Source organism: Protopterus annectens, chromosome 17.part0 (genome assembly GCF_019279795.1).
Source record: "Protopterus annectens isolate FY-2018-M chromosome 17.part0, PAN1.0, whole genome shotgun sequence".
Taxonomy (NCBI): Eukaryota; Metazoa; Chordata; order Ceratodontiformes; family Protopteridae; genus Protopterus; species Protopterus annectens.
Genome location: NC_056751.1, coordinates 303,616,772 through 303,630,120, shown reverse-complemented (window position 1 = coordinate 303,630,120; position 13,349 = coordinate 303,616,772). Strand labels below are relative to the sequence as shown.

The 13,349-nt window shown below is 38.8% G+C and overlaps 1 protein-coding gene across 1 annotated transcript in view; it reads right to left on the bottom strand.

Moving 5' to 3' along the window:
* The window catches only part of MPPED2 (metallophosphoesterase domain containing 2), a 1,431,207-nt gene that overhangs the window by 27,069 nt on the left and 1,390,789 nt on the right, over positions 1-13,349 (bottom strand). Inside the window, exon 6 of the mRNA XM_044059323.1 lies at positions 9,625-9,738. Coding sequence (XP_043915258.1) covers positions 9,625-9,738 — 114 coding nt within the window. The remainder of the gene's footprint in view (positions 1-9,624; positions 9,739-13,349) is intronic.

Below are 13,349 nucleotides of genomic sequence, written 5' to 3'. Positions count from 1 at the left end.
GTTGGTCTTTTTCTTTGAGGTTTAACAATTTGGGTTTGCGAATTTACAGGCCGTACTGTACGCTAAAATCTGGCAAGAAAAACTGTTCAGTAAAAACATCGAAAAACGATTTGTTTCTAACAAGCAAACAAGTATTCGCCTTTTCTGACATCGGCAGAGGGTAAGAAAGATTCCAACGCAAAGGCAGACAGTAAGAATGGAAATCTTTAAGAGGTATTTGCAGTAGTTATTAAACAGTTATTGACTTTCTTACCATCGGTGAAGTCGGAAATGGTCCGGCCCACGCCAAAAGAAAGACTCAGGAAATGGGTCCGTATTGATGCCTAGTACCTAAGACTAAAGAGTTGTACTTGGCTTTGCGCTCTGCTTTCTCCACTAAATTGCTTAAAATCTTTGAAAACGATGCTATAACAATGTTGCTTGGAATTTGACAGCAAATCTAGAAAACACAAGTTTGGCCACTGGGTTTGAATAGGCAAATTTATTTTCCTTACCCAGAAGAGGTAGTATTAAAGACTGTTCAAAATATTGAACAGTTTCACGGGGTAGGCATGGTAATACCTGAGATCATTTAAGCTAGACACCAGCAATATGTAGACCAAGAACTGAAACATGTACAAGGTGGTTTTAAGAGAGTAGTAGGACCAGAGATAAAATTACCAACATCTGCTGGATAACAGAGAAAGCTAAGGAGTTCCAGAAAAATATTTTCTTCTGCTTTATTCACTACTCTAAAGCCTCTGACTCTGTGGACCATAACAATCTCTGGCAAACCGAAAATGTGCATTACCAGCTACAACTTCAACTGCAGGTCAAAACTAACTTTGCTCTAGAAGTATTTCAATAGTTCCCAAAAACTACACAAAAATAATATGACCTTTGTACTGTATCTCAACAATACTATACTGAAGACAGGGTGCTACGACCCAGGCTCATTGCTGGGACTTCAGCCATTCCCTCTATTTACTAGTAGTCTACCTTGCAAACTTCCAAACCTCAACTGCACATTGCTTGCAGATTATATTGTGTTTACAACAAGTAATCACCCAATATATTAATTAAAATGTTACAAGAAGATTTTGTCCAGATATGGAACTGTCTGACTTCTGGCAATCTAGCTGTTAATACAACAATAACCCATGGTGGGTGTAGGTAATGCTGGATTTACCCAAAATTGTCATGGTTTGGTCACGAGGGTGAAGCCCGAGTAACCAAACAAAACTAACCGTGGGTAAATCCAGCATTACTCACACTCAGCCACAAGTTATTGCTATTATAGAATGGCAGTATTTAAGAAACAAATTCCTCACTTTTCTGTCTTTGTATAATGGTGCCATGGTGGTGTTCTGCCATTTTTTTTTTTTTTTTTGGTATCCTGGGGCTTTCTTGATGTACTGCACATACGTATGGGACTTACGTACATCAGTGTTTTGGAAAGGAAGAAAGATCTCTGTTGCTTTTGTTTTTTTAAGACTGAATTCCAGACAGTTCAGAGGTATATGAGACACATGGCAGAAATACAAGGACAATCAGTACTTTTCTTTAGTTTTGCATAACGTACCTGATGTTCCTTATATTTTCTTTTTCCCATCTCTCTTGTACCTCTGAACTGTCCGGATTTCAAAGTTTTTTTTTTTTTTATTTAAAAAAAAAAAAAAAAACTGGAAAGCTCAGTAGCATATATTAATAGAAGAAAGTCTGGGTGACAAGACTTTTTTCTATAGATATATGCTCAATTTACAACAGGCATGCTGGTTGGGCTGACCAATCAGCGTGAACATTTTTGAATGTAAATGACCTGTCATTGTATAATATCCAGAAGTCTGCTGATATGTTATTAGCAAAACTCACAAGCACACCCTCTAAAATTAAGGATTGGAAAGGAATATCCCTACCCACAACTGAGAAACAAAGGCATCTTGGTGTTATGTCACAGAACAAGCTATAATTTGCTAGACTTGTATAAAATAACAGTAGCATTGCTATCACTATCAAAGTTCTAAAGCAAGTAAAAGTATCCCACAGAATATTCCAATTGCCTTCTACTGAAATTTGAGCATTAATAACCAAAAAAAGTCTTCAATCCACATCTCACATGGTCTAAAGTCCCGAAGAATACTGTTGCCCTTTAAAGAGCTGGGAGCACAACACTCAGATTAGAGAGACAATAGGAAGGGCACATTCTAACACAGAAATCAAGGATTATTTTCATACCTTTCAACTGTACAGATTTTCACAGAATGTCCAGATTTTTGCCCCATATTTTTGGTGCGTTTTTTATAAAATTATGTTTTTCTGGCAAATCATTGAATACTGAAGTTAGAAAATAATGACAGACATTTGAGTTTCAGACTTCATACCCTTCAGAAAATTCATGCTAATGCAAAACTGGTTATTCTATCATCTTTCTAAATTTCTAAGGGCAATATTTAAAAATTGTGCCCTATTTTTGGCCCTATGTCACACATTTATTAATGGCTTTGTTCAGACTTCTTGCTCTAAGAGGTTGAGAGGTATGATTATTTTCAATTACTTTTTTGGTTTTATGTGTAAGAAGACTGGAAAATATACAAGCAAATTTCTTTTAATGTAGTACTTTGCCTCTGGTAAGTTGTGTGTGTGTGTGTGTGTGTGTGTGTGTGTGTGTGTGTGTGTGTGTGTGTGTGTGTGTGTGTGTGTGTGTGTGTGTGTGTGTGTGTGTGTGTGTGTATATATACACATGATGTGTGTGTCTCTGTATGCAGAGCACAGGAATCTATCCAAAGAGTAAGTGGCAGTGACAAACCCTCAGGATTAGTAATTCTTGAATGACCACTGGCAGCTAATTTTACAGTACAGTAAACAAAAGAATCATCACTGCTGATAATAATCATGATCTGCCAAAAGTTTTGGAGTGACATTAAAATAATTTCTCCTATATGGTTAACCTCAGCGTTGGCTACACAAAGCAAGGAGGGTTCAGGGAGAAAAGCCTTAAGGGAGGGGATTAAGGAGTGTAGCTTTCCACCAGATTTTTCAAAATTTTGTTTTCATTAAGTATCATATAAACATAATTGCAGATATGTTGCAAATTATAGCTAGGTGTTTGCATAAAAGCCAGACAAAAAAGGCAGTGTTTTTGTGGTGAAGTTATGGCTGCTCTGAAGACAGTTCAGATCTGTAGATAATCAAGTCATCTGCATACAAGCATTTGAAGCAGTTAATCATAACCCACTATTACACAAACTGTCCATCTCTAATTTTTGTGAAAATACTTTACATTGATTCTGTAGCTAACATACAAACATAAGCTTTACAACTTGTGCAAAAATCACCTATTCAAGCAAGGATATTCTCAATACTGACATTCCCCTGTGTTCTGTATTAGGACCACTACTATCTTTTTTTATTAATTAATTAGGATTCTGACCTCCACTCACAATCTGCCCAGACAGTCACACCTAGAAATATCCTCCTTCAAAATCTGGACTATGGCCTACTCCTATTGGCCTTACATTTCTCAAGCAATACTCAAAAGTTCCAAGTGCTAGAAAAAAAAAATGTAAAGATACATTTTCCTAGCAGATTTACACAGACACACACCACTGTGACCTACATGAATCCAGCAGGACACATTTTTCAGCCACCAAACCAGGACCGAAATACTAAAGGTGGAGGAGGGTCCATATTCACCAAGGATATTCACAACACCAGGCTAGTTGCCCAACACAATGCATCTGAAATTCTCTAGGTACAACTAACACTAGGTAAGACTGCAATCCAAATTATAGCTTGCTACAGATCCCCCACCATGCCCCAAGATTCTCACTACACCTTTCTAAACATACTGGAAAATATTAAGATACAACCAAGCACCCTAATACTGGGTGATTTCAACTACCCTGCCATTAACTGGGAAAACTACTCGTGTACCAACACCTTTGCCCAACGGTTCTTGGAAGTCATAAATTCCAATGCCCTGGATCAACTAATCCTTATTCCCACCAGGGGCGCCAATATCTTAGACCTGGTCATTACCAACATGGGAAATCGATGATCCACACCTATGGTAACCCCCTCATTGGTCAGGTCTGACCATAAGCTAATCACCCTTGACAAACACATCATACCCCCCCCCCCCAGTAAGGAAACCTCCATCAAAAAACTTCTCCAAAGCCAACTTCATGCTACTCAAGTCAGAAGTGACAAACTCCATGACACCCATGCAGATGGGAACTGAAAGTTTGACTGCTGAATCCTACATTAAGGCACTGTACGAGCACATCCACTCATGCATGAATCATGCCATCCCCAATAGAACCAAGACGCTCTCCTCCAAAAAAAAGGAAGCCAATCTGGTGGTCCCTTTCCATAAACAAACTTTACAACAAAAGGAAGAAACTGTTGCAGAAAAGAGGAAAATCTCAGGATGCAAAAAACTCCCTTACCAGCCTCAGTAAGAAGCTGAGATCCCTCATAAATCCTCCAAAGCTAGTTACGAAAATAAAATTGCCAAAAATTCCAAGGACAACCACAAACATTCTATAGCTATGTCAAGAATCTAAATGGCAATGCTCAGATCTGCTCTGAACTACAAAAGAATGGCATTAAATATACTGATCCCAAGGTTGCCAATATCCTGGCAGATCGGTTCAGTGCAAACTTCACTCCCCTCTCACCCCCCCTAAAGGGCCCATTTAAATACCGAAAGATTGACAAATTCCAGTATTAACGGCCACACAGGTAAAAAATGCACTCTTCAAAGCTAAGAATACAGCATCCATGTGACCAGAAGACTTCCCAGGCTGTGTACTACATGAACTACAAAATGAACTGGCACCTCACCTAAGTGTCATGTTTAATCATAGCCTCACCTCAGGCTTCATGCCCACTGAGTGGCGCACAGCTACAGCTATCCCACTCCACAAGGGGGATCCACCTTGGATCCCAGGAACTACCGCCCCATCAGTCTGACGAGCCTGATCTGCAAGGCCATAGAACGTATTATCATGGAACTTATAAACAAAGACATTGGCAACCTTCAAACACTGGACCCCACGCAGTTTGGGTTCGTGAAGTGCCGATCTTGTCTCCTGAACCTGACTGACTTCTTCGAATCAGTCTCCAGAGCCGTGGACAAGGGTAATGTGGTCCACAAAGCCTATCTCGACCTCGCCAAGGTGCACCATCCCCCACTCTGGAATCATAGATAAACTTACTAAGCTGGGTATTAATCCCTACGTCACTCGATGGGTTGCCAACTGGCTTACTAACAGAACCCACACTGTAAAAGTAGCAGACTCCAAATCCAGCTCCAGACAAGTGACAAGTGGAGTACCTCAGGGTTCAGTCCTGGGACCTCTCTTGTTTGGCATCTACTTCTCTGAAGTACAGGCCAACATTATGGAACTCTGGCTAACAAAGTTCGCAGATGGCTGCAAACTGGGAGCCATTATTGAATCCCCAAATGATGTGGATATTCTACAAAAGGGGCTTACAGAAACAGATGCTTGGTGCCAGAGCCACGGGCTCAAGCTCAATGCCAAGAAATATATAGTTATCCCCTTTAGGAAAAGCATGCACCCATGAATTACCACATAGGTGGCAGTACACTAAACACCAAAAGTGTGATAAGAAACTTAGGGGCACAGGTGGACAGTGGTCTCACCTTAGATAATTACATTGCCAAAACAGTCAGGAAAACCTTCTATGTGGCACACCTCATCACAAAGGGCTTTTCATTCAGAAAAAAGGAGGTCATTGTCCCACTGTACTCATCCCTCATTAGACCCATTATAGAATACAACGCCTTGTTTGGTATGTACCTCTCAAGACATCTGCAACAACTGGAAAGGCCACAGAAATACCTCACTAAAAGAATCACAGGCCTAAAGCAGATACCCTATGCTGACCGTCTAAAAAAACTCCACCTATACTCTGTCGCATAACGTCTATTCAGAGGCGATCTCTGCTTAACATACAAGGCCATGTCAAATCCAGAGCTGTTGGACATGCTACACTTAAAGAAATCCCTCAGAGACACATGCTCCAGGGATCTAAACCTTGTTATCACTATGAACAAACCATGCTGGAGGGAATAGGTTCCTAACCCAGAGACTTCCCAGACTCTGGAATAGACTGCCCATACATGTCAAGCAGAGTGCCTCTTTGGCCCTCTTCAAAATGAACCTTGATGATTGGATGGGAGACAGGAAATTCACCCTGGGGATCACGTCAGTCACCCTGCTAGACAGTGGTCCAGGGAAGTAAATACTGAGGGAGGAAATAGCCAGGGAATTGTTATGGCTAGGTTTGTATAGGCCCTAGGACCGATAGCCTAGTACCAACCTATGAACTTATTTCTGCTGAGTGTTCTTCTCTTCAAATTTATGAAGCTTCGTAAATGGTCCACCACTCAGAAGAATACTTCCTTTAAGAAACAGGCATATTCACTCAGAAACTCTCAGGATAATTCCTTTCACCTGGCCTGACCACAATTTAAAACAAGTTATTGGTGAAAGGGGCTTTTTCAAGCTAGGCCCTGTCGTCCCCAGAACCACCACCAAAGTGAAACCCTGTGTTACTGATTCACAGACAATGGATATTCCCAGAGTTACAGAACACAGCACTTCAAATGGACAAATGTTATGCTGTTCTGATACAAAAGACCAGGTATCATGGAAATTATTTTACTCTTCAGTATTTCCTAATCAGTTGAGTACATTGTTCTATTATGTAATTAAAGTATGTAAATTATTTACTGTATGTAATTTCACATACATGTCAAAATGCTCTTTCACTGCACACTCTCTCTGTAAATGTGCTCTTTTGAGTTTGGGCTGTGGCTGAAAATAAAAAGGTTGGAAGATCAGCCTACCTACCCAATTAAAAAAAAAAAAAAAAAAAAATATATATATATATATATATGTGTGTGTGTGTGTGTAGGGCATTAGACTGAATGTCCAATACCCTGACATATAGTAGGTTGACATCAAAATGTTGAACACAGCGAGACTGATATGCTTCTTGGATTACCCTGGAGAATACTAAACCAAAGGCAAGTAATGTGTAAAAAGGGCAAGCCCTCCCGTGTGCCCCCCTCACCCCCTGCTATTTACATATATATATATATATATATATATATATATATATATATATATATATATATATATATATATATATATATATAAATAAATAAATATATATATATATATATATATATATATATATATATATATATATATATCGAACTCTGAGATTACATTATCAAAGGAAAAGGAAATATTCCTCCACTTAGAGATTGTTGATCTCACCCACCTGTTGACCGCCCACTGGACATTCGACCTAATGCCCTACGTCCATCCATACACACAGACACACACACATATATATATATATATATATATATATATATATATATATATATATATACATACACACACATATATTTATTAGATATTTGGCACTGCCTCTACCGAATCAGGCAATGTCGATAAAACTGTTCCAAAGCTTACAATGTCAAACACCTGAAACAGAGTAAAACACTGAATCTCGAAAGTCCCTACCTCTGCATACCCAGGAACAACAGCTAACATGGGACCCAATGGGAGATGTGTGGCAGTTCCATGTATCGGGTGTTCGATATTGTAGCCCTATATATATATATATATATATATATATATATATATATATATATATATATATATATATATATATATATATCTGTGTGTGTGTGTGTGTGTAATATTGATAAATGGGAAAGGTTGTTTACTGAAAGAGAAGAAAAGGACTGCCAATAAAAATTCCTGACATATGCCTGCTTTCCAGACTCTAGTATCTGAGGTGGTGTAACCAAAGAAGCCCTACAGTTTCTCTTCTGTAGGTAGAATGCAAACCAATTCATGAAACACAGTAGTTAGTGATAAACAGTGGTTTACAGTTTCTAAAGCTCTTTTCAGGTCAATGAATGGATGCCCCCCTATTTTTCCCCTTTCCCAGGCAGAGTTGTTGAAATTGGTAACTTTGTAAGTGGCACTGAATTTACCACACACCATATGGAGCACACATTGGCAGTCCATAAGTGCTGGCAGTCAGTAAAAATGTTTTAAATAGAAACTTTGTAAAGAATTTGCTGAACCATCAGTCTTTTCATTATTTTGGCAGCTGGGTAGATACTGTGAATAGGCCCTAAATGCTGTGTGTGTTGTGCTACTTTTAGGAAGGATCAATACTCTGGCATATGCTTTTAACTACAGGTTCATAGGTGTATAGATTTGTTGTAGGTTAACTGCCCTTGTGGGCTATTTTAAGCCTAGACAATTAACCCATGTGAGAATCAAACCCAGTACCTTGGGTCTGTAAGGCAAATATCTTAACCATTATGTCAAACTCCCTGGTAATACTCTAGTAATAAGCATAAGGTTTTAACTATGTTTGGGCTGGCAAGTTTTAGAAATTTGAGATGTAGGTACTGGGGGATCTTAATTTCTGTTGAGTTTCTCTAAAAGCTTTTAGAGTCATATTTTTAACTATAGAGTTAATGTGAAATGCTGGGCTTCATAAGGTTTCATGGACTGTCTGTTTTAGTGTGGACAGTACTACATTTTTGAACTGAGCTGAAGGTGAGAGTGAGGTAGATGCAATAAAATCTTAAAGTTCATTAAACTACTACTTCAGGAGTACATTTTTATTAACTGACCTGACACCTATGTTAGTTAATTTTTTTGTGGTTTTCAAAACAATTTTGGCCAGTCCCTTGATCAGGATGGTGTTTTCTAATGAAAGGTTTTTTGGCTGATTTTGTAGATATTCTGCTGCTATTTTTGCAGTGTAAAACAATGTATTCAGTACTGTCAAAGTGGTGACTTTTCCAAGCATGCCATGCCTATTTTCTTTCACTGTGTAAAGTTAACCAAGGGCAACAGTGCGCCTTTACTTTCTATTGTCCAAGTGGGAAAAAAAATCTCTTTTTGTTAATTTCCTTATTTTGTTACCTTACACCCTAAGATGGAATTAAATCCAAAGCATGGTTCCTTTAAGGTTATGCTACCATTCATCATGATGCAAATTTTTTCTTTTTATTTTACATATTTTGGGCCAAAACTCATTGATATCAGAAGCTGCTCAACATGTCTTTTTTATCTCTTCATTAATTCCCAACACAAGACAGGCAAGAACATGGGGCTGTTGATGGGTGGCGTATCAGATCACTGTGTGCTTCTTTTTTTTTTAATTACATTTTATCCACAGTACTATGGAAGACATCTAGGTTGTATGTACAAACAAACCCAAACTTCTGCACATGCTCCTTTTGACTGCAAATATCTGTCCATGTCTCCCAGTAAATAACAGAGGCCTGTTAATGTTATTTCCCCCAACCCCTACCAGATAGCAAGCAAACAGTATAGTACCCTTCTTTGTAAAATAAAAGGCTGCATTGTGAGCATCTGATGTCTTTGCTACCACATTATGCCATACTGTTTTCCAGCACCCAAACTGCTATATGGCTCTGAGTCAATGGTAGCAAAAACAGAAAATCACCCTGTACACCAGCAGGTTAAAAGAAACATGTTTTTTTGTCATTTTCAGAGCTGCCCAGTAACACTACTGTTATACAGAACTTACATAAAAAAAATCTGCACTCACCTTCATGGATCCCTCCAAACACATGAAGCTTCGGCCGAACTCGTCTTTGTACTGTATTTAACAGTTCCACACAGCCAACCCTCTGTAATTCTTTTGGAACCCAGTCCCGAAAACCTGAGGAATAAAATTCAATCAATAATGAAATTATTTGTTGCTGAAAAAGTTTCATACTCAACTGGCTTCTTCTTTGGATTACAGAACTTGGAAACAAATCTTAAAACAGTTCAAACTGTAGGAAATTGGTCAATAACAGATCTCCTAAAACACTGCCTTTCACAGAGTTAACCTAAACTTAAACTTTCTTCAGCAATCTGAGTATGACAGAAAAATCATACAGTTGTGTGTTACTCATACCAGACCTTTGTAACACAAATTTGAATCAGGTCACAGACTACATCCTATGCTACTAAGATTGCCCACATATGCTATCAGTGTATAGGAGTCGCCCTGACATCTCCTTTCCAAATGTTTTGGACATCATGTCTTCTGCTTGTAGTGGGATAATGTAAGACAGAAAAATTCTTTTCATGCAACCTTGAGAAGGAAAATTATATTTTTGTGGATAAGCAGATACTGACAACCATAACTGGTATCAAAACAATTGAAAAGAAGTAGGCATGTGGGGCACCCACATGCCACTGCAACAAAAAGCTTCAAAAGATCTATCACTAAATTAAATACATTACATAAATAAACCATCTTACCATAACACATACGTACAACAGTTGAAACTCTTGACAGTACTATGATCATTGCTGTTTTACTAATGGGTAATGACCCAAACAATATTGGCATTCTAGTTTTAAACATGGGTGAGCAGGGAAAAGGAAAGGAAAAGGTGTGCCAGTACAAATCCCAGAGACATGCATCCTTTTCAGACTCCAGTATGTGAAGTGTTATCACTACGGCCTACCATAGAGGCTTTGTTTTGTAGGAAGCATTTAAAAGGGAGTTCTATGCCTGACGGCCATGTTAACTTTGAGATGACTGCTGAAAATATGGGTAGAAGACCATGTGGCTATGGCAGAAAAGTTGTAAATAGAAGCATTATGGAAGGAAGCTTTTACCTGCTACTGTCCTAGTGGAACAAGGCTCAACTGTCCATTGGAAAAGCCTCCCACATTAAGTGTGGTAAAATAACAAAAACTGGGTAATATTTGGAGAGCCACAGCTAAGGCACTTGACTTCTTTCCCTAAACAAAAGGAGATTAGTGTACATAACTCCTTTCTAATGAGTTTAAATCTGGACAGGTGAAAACTAAACTGGAGACAGACAACACAAGTCGGCACTAAAACTCACCTCTACTGTTCCTTTCTTAGATGAAAACCTGCAAAAGGATGGAATATGCCCAAGTGCAGTGGGTTCCCGTAGGTACAAATCTTCAATTAGTTCTTAATCATATCTGATCTTTATAGTCAAATGCAGGTCAAAGGCTTCAGTTGTTGAAAATTCAAAATACGTCAAGCTGAGGTAATGATCACGCGAAAGAGTTTTCTTCCGAACAGGAACTTAATTCCATCACGAATCTAGTCATTTTTCAACATGAAGCATAGATTCCATGGAAGGAAGCAATCCCTGTGAGGGATGCATAGATGGAATACCAGTTTAGAAAGGTTCTATGTTACTGGGATCCTGCAGTGAGGGCTGGGGTGGGGTGGAGGATGCTGTTGATCATGATATTGAGGTTTGGAAGTCACTACCACGTGGACTTTGACAGTGATGTGGTTAGCTAAAGACAGACTAAAAAAAACTCCAAGACCTTTGATAAAAAGGCTGCTGTCTTTATTTTCTTACCACCAGTAAAACTTTCACGGGCTGTCAGTTCCATCCCCCCAGTACACCAAGCTTTGTTGCCTTTCTCCGATTCTGAAACAAAAGCTCCAGCAGTTACAACAATTAAAAAGGTTCTATAAAAGCAGTACAGGAAACTAAAGAATAAAAATGCAGGCTCGTGGGAGGATTACTGCAGACAGCCTTCTTCAAAGAGTTCTATCATTATGGTAAGTATACAAATTCCATGTTTCATAATAAGTAGACCCATTAGCAGTAACATTCAGGGCATGGTCACCAGCTCATCCTCCTGGGTGGTCACGCTGTGGAAACACACCTTTAAATACCATGGCCCCAATGGAACACTTGTATCTACAGATAGTGTTCATTTTACAGTGGATTGCTGAAGTACATAGGGCTGACTATCTACCAATGAAATGAATGTTATCTTAGATGGCATTGTGGAAAATGGCTGTAGATGTGGAGATAGCTCTGTTAAAATATACCTTACAAGTACACTGCAAGGATTTGCTGTATTACTACAGAGAAAAGAAATACAAGTGGAAACCATAAGAAAGGAGTTGATTCAAATCTGTCTTGCCTTTTCATCCATTTGTAAAAGTAATTAAAGGCTATAGACAAAATTCTATCAACTTAAACCCTGATTTATCTATGTACATTCACACAGCACAGAAGGAACTCCCATTGATTTCTATAAGTAGTGTGAAAAATGGCAATTGGACTGATGGATTTACTGATGGACAAGACCTACAACCTAGAAACAAGACACCTTTTCCACTTATCTAAGTATGTCTTTTCTGTACAAGGTTTTTCAAAGGAGGAAATGATGTACACAATACTATTAAAGAGTCCATGTGACCTAGCCATGAATGGAACTGGAACAGCTACGACTTCAGTCTGAGTACATGGAAGAGTCAGGATGTGTCCATTTCTGATAGATGAATCAGCAGAATCCTGTAAGAATAAATTCACAGAGAGGGGAAAGGTAGGGAATGTTGGAGAAGAGGAAACAAAGTCTGCTTGGCCAAAGTGGCACAATCAAGATTACACTGGCCTTACCTGGATTTTGGATCCTAAAATGAAGGAAGACCACCATTGTACATTGTCACATTCTTTACTGCACTAATTTGAATAATTTCCCAAATCTGGGATCATGTGCAGAAGATGGGACAGAAGTATCAACAGCCTCCTAAATATCTGCAGAACAGTGACCTATCTCTGACTCTAAATTATGTCTCTTAAGTGGGCACCTCAGTGGCTTCTTAGGAAGTGCGCACTTTTCCTGGGATTCACTAACAACAGTGTAGGCAACGTGTGGTGCTTACACAATGTAAGCATGTTAGTGTGATGAGCGGCAGCACTAAATGAATATCCGTGCTGCTCATCGCAAGCATCTTTCTTTGCCCAGTAATAGTGTTCATGGCCATAGAAAGGTGCTTGCAAGCAGCAAGACACAATGTAAACAAAATGGGTCACATATATGCAGTGCTCAGGTATGAGCATGTGCTATGGACCAGACATAAATTACGGGCAAGTACAGGGATGCGATACAAAATGAAGGGAGATAAAATGGGAGAATTGGTACACAGCAATGTGTAATAATATGTGACTATTAGGGAGGGAGAAAAGTTTAAAGTGTACTCATATCCTGCAGGCAAATGAGAAGAAAGTGAAGAAGATGCATTTTGGACATAAAACCTGCAAGACTGATGTAACGATAATTAGTGGGAATGCCAATCCTATGGGTATGCATATAAATAACAAAGGAACATGCTAAGAAAGGATGTGGATAGTGAAATAAAGCTGCATTGCAAGAAAGTGGAGTGAAAATGTGATATACATGTTAACTAAATTGTTGACTTGAGATAAGAGTTTGCAAGGACAAAAGATACATTATGGGATGAATGCACTGAATGCAATCATAGCATATAAG